The 16,481-nt window shown below is 42.2% G+C and overlaps 1 protein-coding gene across 3 annotated transcripts in view; it reads left to right on the plus strand.

The window, feature by feature from the left end:
- Window positions 1–16,481, plus strand: part of LOC103394178 (CMP-N-acetylneuraminate-beta-galactosamide-alpha-2,3-sialyltransferase 1) — a 40,360-nt gene that overhangs the window by 11,343 nt on the left and 12,536 nt on the right. For all 3 annotated transcript variants that reach the window (XM_008331368.3, XM_025065033.1, XM_025065032.1), the window contains exons 2-3: window positions 10,825–11,420; window positions 13,449–13,642. In XM_008331368.3, the coding sequence (XP_008329590.1) occupies window positions 11,130–11,420; window positions 13,449–13,642 (485 nt within the window). In that variant the 5' untranslated portion in view covers window positions 10,825–11,129. The remainder of the gene's footprint in view (window positions 1–10,824; window positions 11,421–13,448; window positions 13,643–16,481) is intronic.

The raw sequence follows: 16,481 nt of genomic DNA on the forward strand, positions 1-16,481 counted from the left end.
CTAGTTGGCAAGGTCTTTGGTTTTTACCAGCAGAAAAAGTGTCAATGTCATCATGGTCTATAAAGTCAGTGATTTTTATCATTTTTTTTCGATTACCCTTTTCACTATCTCAGGCGAACTGCTTGCACTTTTTAAATCCCAGGTTAATGGAACATCTAAGCCACGCGAATCAGTCAAACAGACCTCAGAATCCGGCATCAGTGACACATTCGGTCTCAATATACAGCACCCAAAAAGAAGCCCAAACATGGCGGGTATTTCCATGTCATTGACATTTCCGTTGGATATCAGATACAGGAGAGATGATGTAAAATGGGATTGTTGGCTGAACAACAGTGGATTTCTGCTGGCGTTCGGCCATTTTTGCTTTCCAGCGTACGGAGCGTTCAAAGGGGTTCAGTATCACAAACACTCCAATTTCCATTTAGAATGTTTGTTTTCGTATGTTTTGACTAATTCAATACAAACTTGGGTCAAAACATCGTCCCTGTCTGTAAACACAGCACGCAGAAGGAGGTAAATAAGGTTGGGTGTAGGATGATTCCAGGAAGGCTGTGTGACAAATTGAAGTAATGGATTCAGGAGTGAGGAGTCCTGAGTCCAAATACATGGAACGGACACTGATGAAGTCAGCTGGAGAACACAGGGTTTTATTACATCTCAGTCACCACTAAGGAAACAGGAAAACCACTGATACTCCAAATTATTAGATCAACTTTTTTCCTTTGGATATCTACTTTCAGCTTGCACCACATTTTATATTCATAAAATGTCTTTACTGCATAAATAACGCACCATAATGACGTTGGCTGACGTCTGATATTCACACCAGCTGACAATTATAACGAGCGGTTTTGTAGATTTTATATGTTATGCTAATTATTTTGCTACGTACGTTCACTCTTGAGAGCCACTTTCAGAATTGTAAGGGATAAAAAAAAAAAACGCGTACACATATATCAGGACATTCATTAGAGTTGTCCTTTGGCATCCATGCAAACTATTGATCTTCGGAGAACACTACGTATAGAGAAAGACTTCTCCGCAGGTGCAGGTGCAGGTGCAGGTGCGCAGGGTTTCTCAGTACGGCTCGCTGATCACTTCTCATTTGTGTTTAATGATGAGGTGCTCGGGGCTGCCCTGACCTTTGCCGTGCCGTAAAGCGCTACACCCATTCAATTTAGGAAATCTTGAATGTCAAGTATTCTTGTTCAACCAGCCATTACTGAATATCACCGTAAGGTCAGCTAAAAATAAATCTTCCTTCCGCGGCGTTTAGTAACTGATAAATCGAATTCATTTCCACTTTTCTTCCGCTTGTTAAATGAAATAGCGCCACCACATGTCTGAAGTAAATCGAGTTTTGAATAATAGACCAGGCTCTGTGTTGCATTAGACCGCAGCAACAAAGAGCAAAGCATCTTTTAAATCTGAAGACGTAATTCAGCCATCATCAAGTTGTGGCTCGCAGGCCCAATCTGGCCCACGAGTGGTGGTCCCTACTATTAAAGCAGTGGGAAAAAAAACAACACCTAAGATTTGAAAAAAATATCAGTATTTACATTCTGTTGGACAAAAATTGGATTTTTATTTCATATTTCAAAATGTAGCCTACATGGAAGTATTTTTTACTGTCAACTTTGCAGGTTGTAGGTTCTCGCTCCCTCCTGGCCTTTGCACCACCTTGTGGTCACCAAAGCTTTGTGATGCTGCCATCTGTGACCACTTAACAAAACACCCGTTCGCCGCGTTTTCTCGTCAGCCCCCCGGAGCTCTGCAATACGGCGGCCGGGACGCGCTCAGGCCCGTTGTCCTCTTATCACAAACTCTTCTTGCCTGTGTGCCATCCGGCTGCTGAATGTGTGTGTGGCACTGTGATGTCTGTAATGGAGTTCAGCTCTGACGCTCATCATATTGAAGCTGATGCCCCAAGGCACACAAGAAGAAGAAGAGGTAAACCTCAGAGCAGATTGATGGATTTTGCGAGGGACGTTTAGTACAACAACAGAGGAGTTAAGACGCAGGCCGAGATGAAGGACGACGACCTGCTGTGTTTACTACTGAAGGAAGCAGCTCAAACAAGCAGAGCGGAGTGTTCCGGCTCTCACTGAAGCTTATCAGAGTTAGAGTGGATAAGAATCTGCTTGCATTGCAAAGCAGCTACATCTGACCTGTATGTGATTGCTGTGTAATCCCGGAATAGGTCTGATGTTGGGGGAATAAATTGAATGTGACGTAAAGATGCGTCAGTTGTTGGGCCATTTGTTGTTATTGGTATTTGTTGGTTTAGTCATTATTATTAAAAGAAAACTCTCGATTAACTCTGAGGTTCAATGAAGACGGTTGGACTGCGACAAACAGGAAGTTGATTCATTATAAAAATATGGCGTTACTTAGTGTTAGGTCCGTAAGATTGTTGTTGAGAACAGCTGACATATACGGGCATACCGATTGGTTAACAGAGATTCTTTGGGAGTCGTTGGGCGTTGTTGTTTTTTTCTTAAGTCAGTCTTTTCTTGTTGTACCCCAAAAATAAAGTATGAACCTTTTATTTTTGAGATCCTGATCTCTGAGTCTGTAATAGGATGTTTTGTTCAAATTAAAGTAACCAAATGAGAATAATGATAACGTTACGTTGAGAGTGTTTCCTTGATTTGGTTACCATTGATTATCCGAGTGAGTTTGTAAATCCACTCAGGGACTGTAGTGCAGTAATGTCTTCTCCGAGGACATTTCCTGGATCTTGTTCAGTTTACTCTTCACTTAGTGGATCAAACTATTAATCAGAAACCCAATCACCCACACACCTACTCAGATACTCTGATACGCTGCGATGAACGTTTCTCACTTCACCTGTACTTTTAACAACATTAGGGGTCAGCAGTGGCTTATGGGTAATATTTCTGTCTTTGTCAGTGAGACAAAAACAGATGCAAAATGACAACCAAAGCCCGAGGGATTTAGTTTTTTATCCTTTCATTAGTTCATCCATCACACCCCCTTATCACGTTGATAACAGCTCCCTTGTTGCTGTACATGGCTGTTGGTGTATTCAAATTCAGTATAAATGTGTCTTTTTTATTTAAATGCCAACAGTAATTGTTGGCATTATGCTCAACTATTACTGTGATGCTGTTGTTTTGCCTAATACAGAGGCAGAAAAGGAGATTTTGTGCCTCTATGTTCACTCCCTGTATGGACTGGTGAACAGTGCAGGGTGTATCCCACCCATGTCCGATCACTGCTGCGATTGGCTGCAGCCCTAAGGCGACCCTTAAAGAATTAAGCAGGAGAAGATGGATGAATTATTCACCTGCTAACACAGACAGATGCCAACACTGACCAGCAGGTGGAGAAATGAGACGAGCGTTGGTGAGTTTAGCTGAGAGTCTGTGGGTGCGTCCAATGACAGCCACCGTCTCACCACGTGGGCGGTGGGGGCCGCAGTAATAACAACCTGCAGTGGTATGATAACGCTGTTTAACTGTTCTACCTAAATTATTTCAAGTTCTTTTTAAAGCTGCAGCCTAATCCCGACGACACTGATTCTGAATAGAGTTAAAATGAGAACATTGGTGATTACAGAGCCGCTAATATGGAAGATAAATAAAATGGCTGTGTAAAATTTGGCAGTGATCCGTTTCATTCCACAGTCACGGGGTTATTGTACGGATTTCATCAGCCTCAGAATAATTTGTTACATTGAGGATGGAAATATCTCCTCCTACGCTCTCCTCTTTCTCCCTCTACTGACGAAAGTTCTGTCATATATTTGTAATGAGGAAATTAAACTCATTTACAGCAGAGATCTAATCAGAAGTTGATGTGATAACAAGAATGAAACTCTTTTTTCTTACTATCCATCCATCCATCTGTCCAACCATCCATCCGTCCATCCATCCGTCCATCCATCCAGCCAACCATCCATCATCCATCCATCCACACATCCATCCATCCATCCGTCCATCCATCCGTCCATCCATCCATCCAGCCATCCACCCATCTTTTCCATCCATCCATCCCTCCATCCATCCCTCCATCCCCCCATCTTTTCCATCCATCCACCCAACCATCCATCCAACCATCCATCCGTCCATCCATCCGTCCATCCGTCCATCCGTCCATCCATCCAGCCATCCACCCATCCAACCAGCCATCCCCCCATCCATCCCTCCATCCATCCGTCCACCCATCCATCCATCCCCCCATCCATCCACCCACATCCATCCACCCATCTTTTTCATGGCCACTGCCGTGCTCTGTCACATTCAGCACTAAGAGAGTGGACAGCGCTGCTCACTCACTAAAAGGCAGTGTCCTGCTTTGTCCAATTCAGCACCAGGATGGTGGACAGCGCTGCGCACTCACTAAAAGTCAGTGTCCTGCGCTGTCATATTCAGCACCAGGATGGGGAACAGCGTCTCTTCCTCACTCACTCAAGGGCAGTGTCCTGCTTTGTCCAATTCAGCACCAGGACGGTGGACAGCGCTGCCCACTCACTAAAAGTCAGTGTCCTGCGCTGTCATATTCAGCACCAGGATGGTGGACAGCGCTGCGCACTCACTAAAAGTCAGTGTCCTGCGTTGTCATATTCAGCACCAGGATGGGGAACAGCGTCTCTTCCTCACTCACTCAAGGGCAGTGTCCTGCTTTGTCCAATTCAGCACCAGAACGGTGGACAGCGTCTCTTCCTCACTCACTCAAGGGCAGTGTCCTGCTTTGTCCAATTCAGCACCAGGACGGGGGGCAGCGCTGCCCACTCACTAAAAGTCAGTGTCCTGCGCTGTCATATTCAGCACCAGGATGGTAAACATCGTTCTGACCTGTCATATTCAGCACCAGGATGGTGAACAGCGTTCTGACCTGTCATATTTAGCACTAAGACAGTGGACAGCGCTGCTCACTCACTAAAGGGCAGTGCTCTGACCTGTCATATTCAGCACCAGTATGGTGAACAGCGTCGCTTCCTCACTCACTCTCAAGGGCAGTGTCCTGCTTTGTCCAATTCAGCACCAGAACGGTGGACAGCGTCTCTTCCTCTCTTACTCACTCAAGGGCAGTGCTCTGCTCTGTCATATTCAGCACCAGTATGGTGAACAGCGTCTCTTCCTCACTCACTCAAGGGCAGTGCTCTGCTCTGTCATATTCAGCACCACGTCCAGACTTCTCGTGAGCAAACTAGAAATAGAAGTGATGCCGATTTTTTTACAGGTGACATATTCTTTTGTCGCGGGTGAGGGTAAACCAGTTTTCCATGAAATCATAGTGACAGAGGAAAATGGGACATGTGCCGTCCCGTACGAGGACAAAATCCTGGTGATAAAAATATGGGACGCCATGGTCAAATTATTTAAAACTCTAACAGTGACTCAGGACATCATTGTAACATTACTTGTTAAAAATAATGCAGAAGACCGCAGAATATATCTTACATTTTTTTATTTGTCAGCCTAAATTTGCTTCTTTTTTTCTGTTGATTTGGCTTCAGCTGCCGAGCACTCTTGAAATGGGTTATGCTGTAAAGTGGGTTGCCTGCCTCAACCTTACCTTATTCTTTGTCTTGTCTTCTGTCACTAAAAACACCTCGCCCTCTCACTGCATTTATTATACAGCATCTTTAAGGATATACTTTGACCTTGATCGGGTTATTAACTTAGCTTTTTGTGATGTTTATATTCACTCTACAGCACACTTAATAAAAACCATTGCTAAATATTATGTCACCAGTCATGGTCATCTGATTGAAAGTTACATCTCAATTCATCTAGATGACCACAGCTTTAGTAAAAAAAAACAGACCTATTGCATTTGGAAACTGTTTTTAAAAGATATAAAAAAGTGTTTCTTGGTTGTGACGCCAATGTCAGCCTTAGAGAATTTCCACAGTCTGACTTGGACTCTGATCTTCTTTTTGGGGCTCTTGTCACCTTCATCCCACTGGAGTAAAGTGGATATAGAGCCTTTTAACATCAAATCCTGTCCGCATAATGAACCCTCAGCAAACCGCTATCTCATGAGACATTTATGTTTGTTAAAGTGCCGGTGGAAATTGTTTACTTCATTTAAAGCGTCCTTCAATTTCCCAAGTGCTGACTAATGGCAACTTCCCGGACATTGTTTTTCAGACCGAGACGGAGCTTTGTGAAAATGCAAAAAAAAAAAAAAAAAAATCATCGATCTGTAACGCGGATACAAAACAACCCCACACATATATTGAGGCTCAAGGAAATTGGCTAGCCATTTCATTTCCCACTCATATCACCCTTGTTCGTGATTAATGAGACAGACAGACGTTTTGGACGGAGAATGTGGCGGACAACGCACATCAATAATCAGAGCTGCTCTGCATTCCCTCCGCCTTGCTATCAGCCCGAGTGCAGGGGGAAGAAGTTAAGTGAATGCAGAATAGTTGGAGATTTTCCATTTGAGAGTAAACATCAAAAGCTATTCTCAGGACAAGATGGAGATGCAGCAGGTGTTTGGTATTACTGCAGGTGGCTGATACCGAGCGGCGAAAAGCACTTGGCTGAAGGCCCTGCTCTGGCTCTTATGTGTGTGACATAATAGTAAATGCATATGAATTTCCGACCCAGTCTGTTTCTCTTGGCCTGGGTCGACTGGAACATTTCTGAGAGATACAGAATTTATATTTTACATTTGCAGCTTAAGGCGGCTGCACAGTGGAGCAGTGGTCTGTGCTGTTACCTCACAGCAGGAAGGTTACCTGGATTGTGTCCCTGCTTTGTTAACTGGACGAACCGGACATGTGAATGTGAGTGTGGAGAAGTGTTTGCCTGAACTTGACCTTCGACCTGTCCAGATTGTCTCCTGCCATCTGCTCACTGTCTGCCTGTGTTTGTCTCCAGCTCCCCCGTCGCCCCATGACAACATTAGACAACAGGAGAAATAATTGCATGAATGCATAAATAGATACATAAATAAAAGAATAATTAAAAATGTATGAATGCATGAAATTACCATAACAAAAGCCCAGATTTTCTGTTGCTTCTCCTCGTCCAATGTTTCCAGTAAATAAAGTTTGAAGCTAGAGAGAAATAAAATGTCTTTCTTTTTTGGCGATCTTAATTGGACGCTACATGAAATGAAATCTGTGTTCTCGCCAAAGATCGACAAAAAAGAAAGTGGGAGAGTGTTTCTTGCAGCAAACATGTAAACAGGTACAGGACGAAGTGCTTCATTCGGTCAGACAGTGGCAAATGAGATTTTTTTTTTTTTTCCCATTTAGAGCTCCTTGCGTTTCGGGGTGTAAACGGTGAACCTTAGCTGAGGGAATTGCTCGGAGCAGCTGTGGCAATTCTTTTTCAAACTGCACTGTTCTGTGCTCGCATTCTGCAATATCAGCCCCGGAGTGAACGAGGGCAGCCTCGGAGCGGTCAACACACCAGGGAAACTTTATAGTTCCTGGCAAGTGAGCGCACATGGACGGGCGGGGAGGACATCATGGCCAAAAAGGCTCTGCAGTAATCAAAGGGAATGCAATGAGAGACTGTCCCAGTGAGTAATACCGTTGTGACATAATAAAATTAGAGCCATAATCAGCAGCTGAGCCGACCGGCCGGCCGGCGCACACAAGTAAAGGGCGAGTGAGGAATGTGTTCATAAGAGTAAAGCTAACAGCAGTGAAGCCACCGGACGCTGGGGATATTGGAAACATCAGTGAGGAATTTATCTGGACTGCAGCAGGACATCCAACAACATGGCCGCTGCTGCAAACTACACATTTATATACAGTATATGTATTTGTTATTTTATTCTTTTATTTAAGTGATTTTCCAGCGCTCCCTATGCTAACTAGTTATTAGTTATTTACATGTGGATGCTGGTTATCTTTGAAGATTTGTTGTTCTCTTGGCAGAAAAAAAAACATCAGTGGAGCCACTTTTGAACTGACAAAGACAACATCAGTAACCAGAGTGAGAACACTCGTAGATTTGATGTCTTCAAATGTAAGATTTTTTTTTTAGGAATGTCACATGGGATTTCTCAGGATTTCAGCAAAGGCAAAGAGCAGACAAAAATCTCACCTCTGTGATAGCGCACACGGAACAGCGTCTTTTAAGTAGCAGCACCAGTGAGTGGAAGTGCTTTCTCTCCTGTGACGAGCTGAGTCAGTGATGGATTAAAACTTACTCCACTGTTAAACCCCCGGATCAATAACCTCAGAGCATGAGGAAATGTGCCCTCCTTTCTCACCACTGACTCTCCTTGTGCATCATTTCTCTGCTTTCATTGTGTTTTTAATAGATAATTTACTTTGTGTGTAATTATGAAAAACACTCTTCAGACTCCAAATTGTTACCGTAGGACATTAGAAGGTAGCTGCTCTCGATAGTATTAAAAAGGCACCGTGCTGCTGTGACCTCGTGCCCCGTAACGCTAAGTTAAATGTCATCTAACAGACGACTGCTCTGTTTACTCACTTTATTATTGATTTATTGACATGTGACAGTGGGTAAATAATCAAGCACTTCAACACAAACACCGCATTAATGCTGGGGAAGGTTGGCTATTGGCTGATGAGCCGAATCGATTCGCAGCTAATCCGCCATTTTATGCATTAAGAGACGTTTGATTTCTAAACAAACTTAATGAAGACGATGGAGAAAATTAATTCAAAGGCAGAATTTTTTTTTTTTTTGGTCCAGATAATGGACTGGAGAAAGACTAATCTGTTGCCCAATGTCATGTGAGACGTCTGTCAAATGGAGATTGACTAACAACTAACAACACAACGGAGTGACACGGTGAATAGTCCATGTTGCTTTTGTCACATTTGTTCCAAGGTAGGAAGGTAGAAAATGTCATCGTGGCTTGTTCTGTCACGAGGGTCTCTCATTATGAAAGGAAAATGTCAAACTGCTCTAGCGAGGAGAAGTAATGCACCATGTCGGTTTTTAATATTCTCATGAAATGAAGAAAAAAAAAAAGAAAAGTGCTGTCCTTGTAGCTAAACCTTTACTTACGTGTTGTATTGTTTAATTTATTTTTAAATATTGTTTCCCTGTGGACTACGAGTTCTGAGAACACAGACAAAAAAAATGTGACATAAATTATGTGATGGGGAGTAAAAAAAGACGCTAAATGCTAAACGCTTATTACTAAAAGTAAAAATAATTCTCTTAGCAACCCAAAGATCTGATGTGAGAAGTCTAAAATGTGACTCTTGAAATTGACGGCCGGCATCAGAGGTGTGCTTGAGAGAAAAACGAGATCCACAGAGCACAAACAGAAAACACTTTACTGTAACTCCACTCTCAGAAGTTGATGACTTCTCAAAATGGAGGATTAGGCTGAAAAACTACAGCTCTCTCTCTCTCTCTCTCTCTCTCTCTCAGTCTCTCCCTCTGAACCCCTCTCGCCCTCTGAACAGACACTCTGCTGTCTCAGCATGGACAACTTTGATCAGTGCAGTGGTTCCACTCTTCACATAGACAAAGTCAGGGTACCAAGATGGTGGTCAGCACGTTGCCTCAAGTGACGACTCGCTCGCCCGTCCCCTCACATAATAAAGTCAACACAGTCTGATTCATGGAAACAGACAGAACCATTGGACTGTCTATAAAAAGTGTCCCTGGGTATCCTTGTCTCGCTCGCTGTCCTATACACTAACCAACCTTGACCACATGCAAATCTGCAGTCCACTGTGAGTAATGGAGCTTCAAACAGCAGACAGCGCCACTTAGGAACCTCCCCGTGCATCGCTCTGTGTCTGCGCCGCTGATAAATGGCCGTCCCGTTTGTTTTTCCACTTTGAGAGCGAAGATGAAATTAACAGGCGACGTGTGTAGCCACTTTTCTTTTCCTCTTAAATGTGATCCTCTCCACTCTCCTCCGGGGGGGAAAAAAAATTGGGATGATCTGATCAATTTCTAATCAGGAAAGACCTGCAGCCTTTCTCTTGTTAAAATGAAAGCCCCTGCAAATCCCCTGGACGGAGGTGTCGTTTGACAGCCGTTATAAACAGAGTGCATGTTACACGTTTCCACGGATAGTTTTCACCAACGCTTCCCTCGAATCTGCTGGTTTTTGTTGAAATCCTATATTAGGATTTGATACCAGTTTCAATTGATAGATAGATAGATAGATAGATAGATAGATAGATAGATATATGTAAAATGTTTACTTTTTATATGACAAAGAGACACATATATGACCATCTTGATTTACGTCTTGCAGCATGATTAGATACGATGGCTTTCAAAACAAAGACTTCTTCTCCTTCCTTCTGATGTTCAAGGGAAATTAGTGTTGTTGTTGTTTTTTAAAATCCCACTTCAAGTTTTTAATTGTAATATCTTTTGACTAGAAGTTTGAAAAACAACAAACTAACAGTGGGCTGTTTCCCTAAAGGTTTATTTCCAGGGTTTTAATTTGTGCTGCATATTTCCCAGACAGTTCTTCTGTATTTCGATCTTGAAAAAAAAAAAAAAAATTACGGCTGAGGAATGAGATCAATGTCTAATTTGGGTTTTAACTCAATAATTGATTTGTGCATTTAGATTTAAATTTTTCCAGAGATTGCAGAGCGCTGTTTCCAATTATTGACATACTGTGGACCGTGGGATGCTGGTCCTTTACTCCATTTGATTCAGAGGATCTGTAATACTTTACACATCCACTGATGAGTTCTCTGCACCGGTTTGGTGGCTGTCCTACAGCAGAGACATTATTGTATTTTTTATCTTAGTTTTTTTTTTTTTATTAAATGATGAAAGATCACGAAATGAAAAGAAAACATTAAAGCAAACGTAGCAGTGTGATTTTGTTTGTCGCTGAGATTCTATCTTTTCCTTTTTCTTCTAGGTGGATCATTACAGATTGGTCTTGCACTACTACGAACCAAGCTGTCGGAAACTTGGGGGACGAGCGGTGAGAGGAAAAAAGCAAAAGAAGCTAGTATTTGAATCTGGAATTACCCACAAGCAAGACTTTGGATTTATCTTCCTTGGATTTCTGTGAATTTGTCTGTTCTGGAAATCACTGGTACCACATGCTGAGTACTTCAACTAATTTTTTTTTTGTCTTACACCTTTAAGACCCTTCACGAATCACAAAAAGTATATTTTGAAGTGAATTTTTTGTCCAGAAAGATTTAAACCGTTGGTGAAATGTCTCCGCTGAAGGGGAGAAGAATCAGGACCTGCGCTCTGTTGTTTTTCGCCGTCACTTTCACCATGTTACTTTTGACTTACACTTTCAGAGACCCGTCGCTCTACTTCTTCAAGCACGCCTTCCACCGCCCCGACAATGTTTTCTCCAAAGGGCCTTGCGCCTGTCATCGGTGCACGTCGGACCCGGAGGGAGACCCGTGGTTCACTGAGCGCTTCAATCAGTCCATGTATCCACTGATGACCAGAGAGAACGGCATCCTCTCGAATGACACCCTTCAATGGTGGCAGGTAAGATGAGAGAACAGAGAGAGAGAGAGAGAGAGAGAGAGAGAGAGAGAGAGAGAGAGAGAGAGAGAGAGAGAGAGAGAGAGAGAGAGAGAGAGAGAGAGAGAGACTAAATCTTCATCGTACTAAATCTTCATCGTCTAAAAACAGAAATGACACGCAGCTTTTAGACTTCAGAAGTGTTTATTTCCACCACGTTTATTATTGAAAATTCAAGGGATCCTGAGCAGCACGAAGCTGCGAACCAGACTCCTACGCACAATTTGTCCACATTAAACAAGTGGGATGGGAGATATGGAAATTGTTGTTCACTCGCATATAACTTCTGCATATAAGCTAGAGTCCTTTTTTTATTTTTATCAGAACTTGCAGCATTTAAGATTACACAACGCCGTTTCCTAGCCAACGTTTTTGGACGTTATTTTTCAAAGCGAGCTCATTAGAGGGAAATTTGAAAATTCTCCAAATGAGCCCAAGTGACAACACAGCAGCAACGGATGTGGATGCTCACGACTACTGCACAGTTACTGAAAGCGGTGATTCAGAACAGTACTAATGGACTCTTCTCTGCATAATGCATTCATTGCAGTAATGAATACTTTGAGGATTTATCTAAAAATAAATGAATTAATAAAAATATATACTTTTGTCGATATAAATATATTTGTGATATTTCTGCCGATATGCCGATATTGCCCAAACATTTAATTTCCGATTCCGATATCAACCGATACCGATATAGGCCTAGTAATGGCACCAGCATTCTGCATACAATCCCCTGATTATTAAAATGAGCTGCAATGCTGCCATCTAGTGAGTTTCACTTCAATATACAGTCGTTTATCCCCAGTTTTATAAAACATTATTTGGCCAAACCCAGGCATTACGTCATCGGATTTTCATCAGAAGAAATAAAATAAAATTATAAATATATATATATGTCATTTCATTGTTATATTAGTTATTAGTGCTTTAATTCAGCCAATCTCTGTTAGTAATGTCATGGTTATGGTTGTGTAAAAGCTGCATGGTGTGATGTTCAGGGTCCATTTTTATCTTGCTGTGACATAAAAATGTTAAATTCTCATCTGCAAAAAAATCTACATAGATCTAAATGCATTTCTTTCCAGCAAACCAACCTTGCAAAGTTGTAAGATTGTGTTGACTGTGATTCTGCGTAAATGTTTTTGATTTTAAAAAACGTAAATTGAAATTCATGTCGTCTCCGTGGCTAATTACGTACCGCCTGTAGTCAATCCAATCAAGCCCAAATTTACTGTTGTTTCTGCACCACCCAATATTAGATTACGGCGCAGCGCATTAGAAAAGCTTGTTCGCCAAATTTATGTCTCGCAGTTACTCCGTCCGTGTCTGGAATGAATCCAGCGCCTCTGTTATTCCCACATTCACGCCGCGTCAGAGTAGAGGCTTGAAGAGAGAACATGCTGCAAGGTTGCCTCCTGTCAGTACTGATTTGAGAAAATGGTACTCAGAGAGGGAGCTTGATGGAGTAAGTGTCATGTACTAATGTCAGCGCGGCTACATGGTTCCTTCTACACTCATGCAAGGAAAGGGCATGACCTCAAGGTGTAGCACGGGATCAATGTTCCAGTGAGACACGGTAAAAGGGGAAGGTCAGTAATGTAGAGAAGCTGTTCAGTGATGTTTCTTTTTTAAGAAGAATACAAAATATGACGTTTAAAATAGAGGAGAGGAAGATTATCCAGAGCATGTGGCGTTTACCTGCTTACAAACGTGTGAATTTGCAACAGAATAATTCTGTATCCGCTCTGTTTCCAGCTGTCACAGAACAATAGCTCACAGAAAAAAGAAAAAAGAAAAAAAAAATTCATGCACTTACTCGATGTTTCAAAGCCTCCAGATAACGGCCAAGCCAAAAGAGCCCCTGCAGGCTGAGCTGCAGACGTTATTCCACAAATGGGCTTCGGCTCCACTGCCCTTGTTCAGTCACATCTGCTTACAGTGTCCCCGAGGTCCTGTCCTGAAGGCCTGTCTCTGCTGTGTCACCAGCTGTTGCAGCCAGATGAACATCCGGCCAACTACAGCCAAGTGGTGGAAAAGCTGTTTCAAGTTGTTCCCAATGACGTGCACTACGCGGATGCCAGTCCCGGCCGCTGCAGGACCTGCTCGGTGGTGGGCAACTCCGGGAACCTGAAGGGCTCGCAGTGCGGACCTCTGATCGATGCCAGCGATTTTGTCTTCAGGTGAGTCAAAGATATCATTTTGACATTCGCGAGTCCGATTTTTTGCAAGTACATTTGCACGAGGGTGGTTAAATGTAAAACATGGTGTTAATCAATACATCAAACAGGAAGTCAGGAAGAAATATAGTTTTTAGTAGTGAAACATAAGATGCCAAGATAAAAAAAGATTGCAAAGATTGATGTTTAGTGACGATCCCTAAACCAAGAGCCTGACAGAAAAGGAGAGATTACACATTTTCCTCCTGTAATCTTTCGCCCTGTGCAGAGAGTGAATGTTAAGAGTAGATTAATATCACAAAGCTGCCCCGAGAGGGGGTTGTCGGCGTGTGTGTTCTCTTGTTAAATTGTTAGCTTTTATTAATTAAATTAGGCTAACTGGGAAATCAAAACACAATAAACTGTGCCTTGCAAATTCCGGATACAGGAAGTGTTGACGTGCGGGTTGAGGTGAGGGTGAATACGACCCCTGAGGAGAGATATAGATGTCCAGTTGGTGTGAGAGGAAGCAGGATATACATGTAGACAGTGGATGTGTATATGCACAACGCAATTCGACCAAATCCTCTCAAGGCTTCTCATGAACTAGTATGAATACTGAACAGCCGGAGCTCATCGACTGAAGCGTCTTGTTTGTTCAGAAGATTGGTCTTGAAGAGTAGATTTGTTATGTTTGATGTATGAGGACTTTTTGTCTCTAACGTTTTGTGAGTTCAGAGTAATTTTTAATTCAAAAAATTATAATTTCATGTTATTTTTTCTTCCATATGAAGTGAATAGTAAATATAAACTAAGTCTTTGACATCTTGGCTATGAACTCCTGATGAATGATGCCCACATTAAACACAGTTTAAGTGTTGTACGGTTCAGGATTTTTTTTTATTAAATAATAATAATAAAAATAATAATAATAATAATACTATTCATAAATAGTTTTTGGGGTTTTTTGCATTTTTTTCTAATCCTCCCTCCAATTTTCTGAGGCCCCTGTAGCGCCCCCTGGTAACCCCACTTTCAATACCACCAGTATAAACACTGATGTGGCTCATCTGTGCAGATGTTGGGGCAGTAAATTCATTCTAACCAGCAGCTACTGTATGACAGATAGAAATCCCACCACTGATACCCGCGCCCTCCCACCCCCATCATGGTATTCTGCCATATATCAAACAAATGTTGTGTTCAAAACATCCCTTTGCATAATGCATTCACTCGCAGGACTTTTAAATGCAGATTATTTGATCATTAAATGATGTAATGCATGTGTATGCCCCTAGGGCACGCCACTGTATGTTTGTTGTAAGTTAGTGTGCTGTCATGCACGGCCAGGATTCTCATCACTTTTATTATTTATTCTGCTAAACTGAGGATCATCCAGCCCTACATTTTACACACGGTGATGTAAGCTCCTGCAAATAACCTCATTTGGATGGATCCCATAAAGGCAGCAGCTGTAACAGGCAGGTACATCCCTATCGGAAAACTCCGAAATCCCAGTTGGAAGTCGGCTTTTTAAACTGGGATTTTCACAGATAACTCTCCTGCCGGGTTGAAGAGATTTGGCTACGGTGGGGATTTACGGCGCAGCGAGGGATTCCCAGCCGCTACTTGATTCCGAGGAATGAAGTGCTATTATCATAATGATTTGCTCCTGGGGGGCACGTGGGAAAAAAAAAAAAAAGCACATGTTACCATTTCAAAAATTGCCTCCTCCCTATTACGCGCCTCATACTCAATGCGAAACAGTGGCACATTGTTTGCAGTCATGGACGTGAGGCTTGAAAAGACTCATTTCCAATGGCTGGTTATTGGATCATTCCTCCCAGCGACGCTGCAGCTGTTAAATGTGCATTATTGCTGCAATTTCTTCAAATTAAGATTTCATTTCTGTGTGTGTCTACGCTGCAGTCACAACCTACACTTCGTACAGAACCTATTTGTAATTGTGACACAAAAACAACACAATCCTTTTTTTGTTTTTTTTGTTTTTTTTTGTTTGATTGTGTCTTGGGCTAAAACACTATAAATGCGTCAGCCAGACACTGTAAGAAGGAGGGACCATCCATCAAATGTCCATTTGGACACAGAAGGAAGGAAAAATCAGAGAAACATTATCGACTGTAGAAGTGAATGTTTCCCTCTGCTGAAAAATAGGAAAAGGCTGCAGACCTCAGATTGTTACTCTTAAAAAAAACTAAAAAAAACTTTAACCAAAGTCTGACCATCCATGCCCAGGATCTTCAAATAAATACTATATACAGAAACTCCACACTAGCTCTGAATACAAAGTGTGGAGTGGGAATAATTCACAAAAAACACAAATGTCTTTGTTACAATTCTAAACCCGTCGCATCTGGACCAGTTACATATCTATAAAAATAAAGTATTCATTCAAGCCACTGTGGTGTTGGCCAGGAGCGGGCAGAGCGGGATGGATGGAGACGGACGTCAGTGGGGGTTAGTGACAGGAGATCAGCAAGCGAAGTCGGAAGGTCACGTTTAGAAGACGGTAGTGAGATCTGCTATGATGTGTAGATCTGGAGTGTAGTTAGTAGTGGAGTAGTTTATATATATACAGTATATATATATATATATATATATATATACTGTATATATGTACTGTATATGCTATATAGGCCTACCATCATCATAACCAGTTGTTACTTGGTCGGATTATGAGTTATACACAGACCTGAAGTCTGAGCTGTGTGGCTCTTAAACAGACTCGACAAACCTCATACCGAAGCTACAGCTGGAAACAGAGTCCAATGCTGCAAACTGATAATGACACGGATCAGCAGCCAGGACACTCCAGGCATTTTTAAATGAAATGCTATCGACC

The sequence above is a fragment of the Cynoglossus semilaevis genome, chromosome 18 (genome assembly GCF_000523025.1).
Source record: "Cynoglossus semilaevis isolate Cse_v1.0 chromosome 18, Cse_v1.0, whole genome shotgun sequence".
Classification (NCBI taxonomy): Eukaryota; Metazoa; Chordata; class Actinopteri; order Pleuronectiformes; family Cynoglossidae; genus Cynoglossus; species Cynoglossus semilaevis.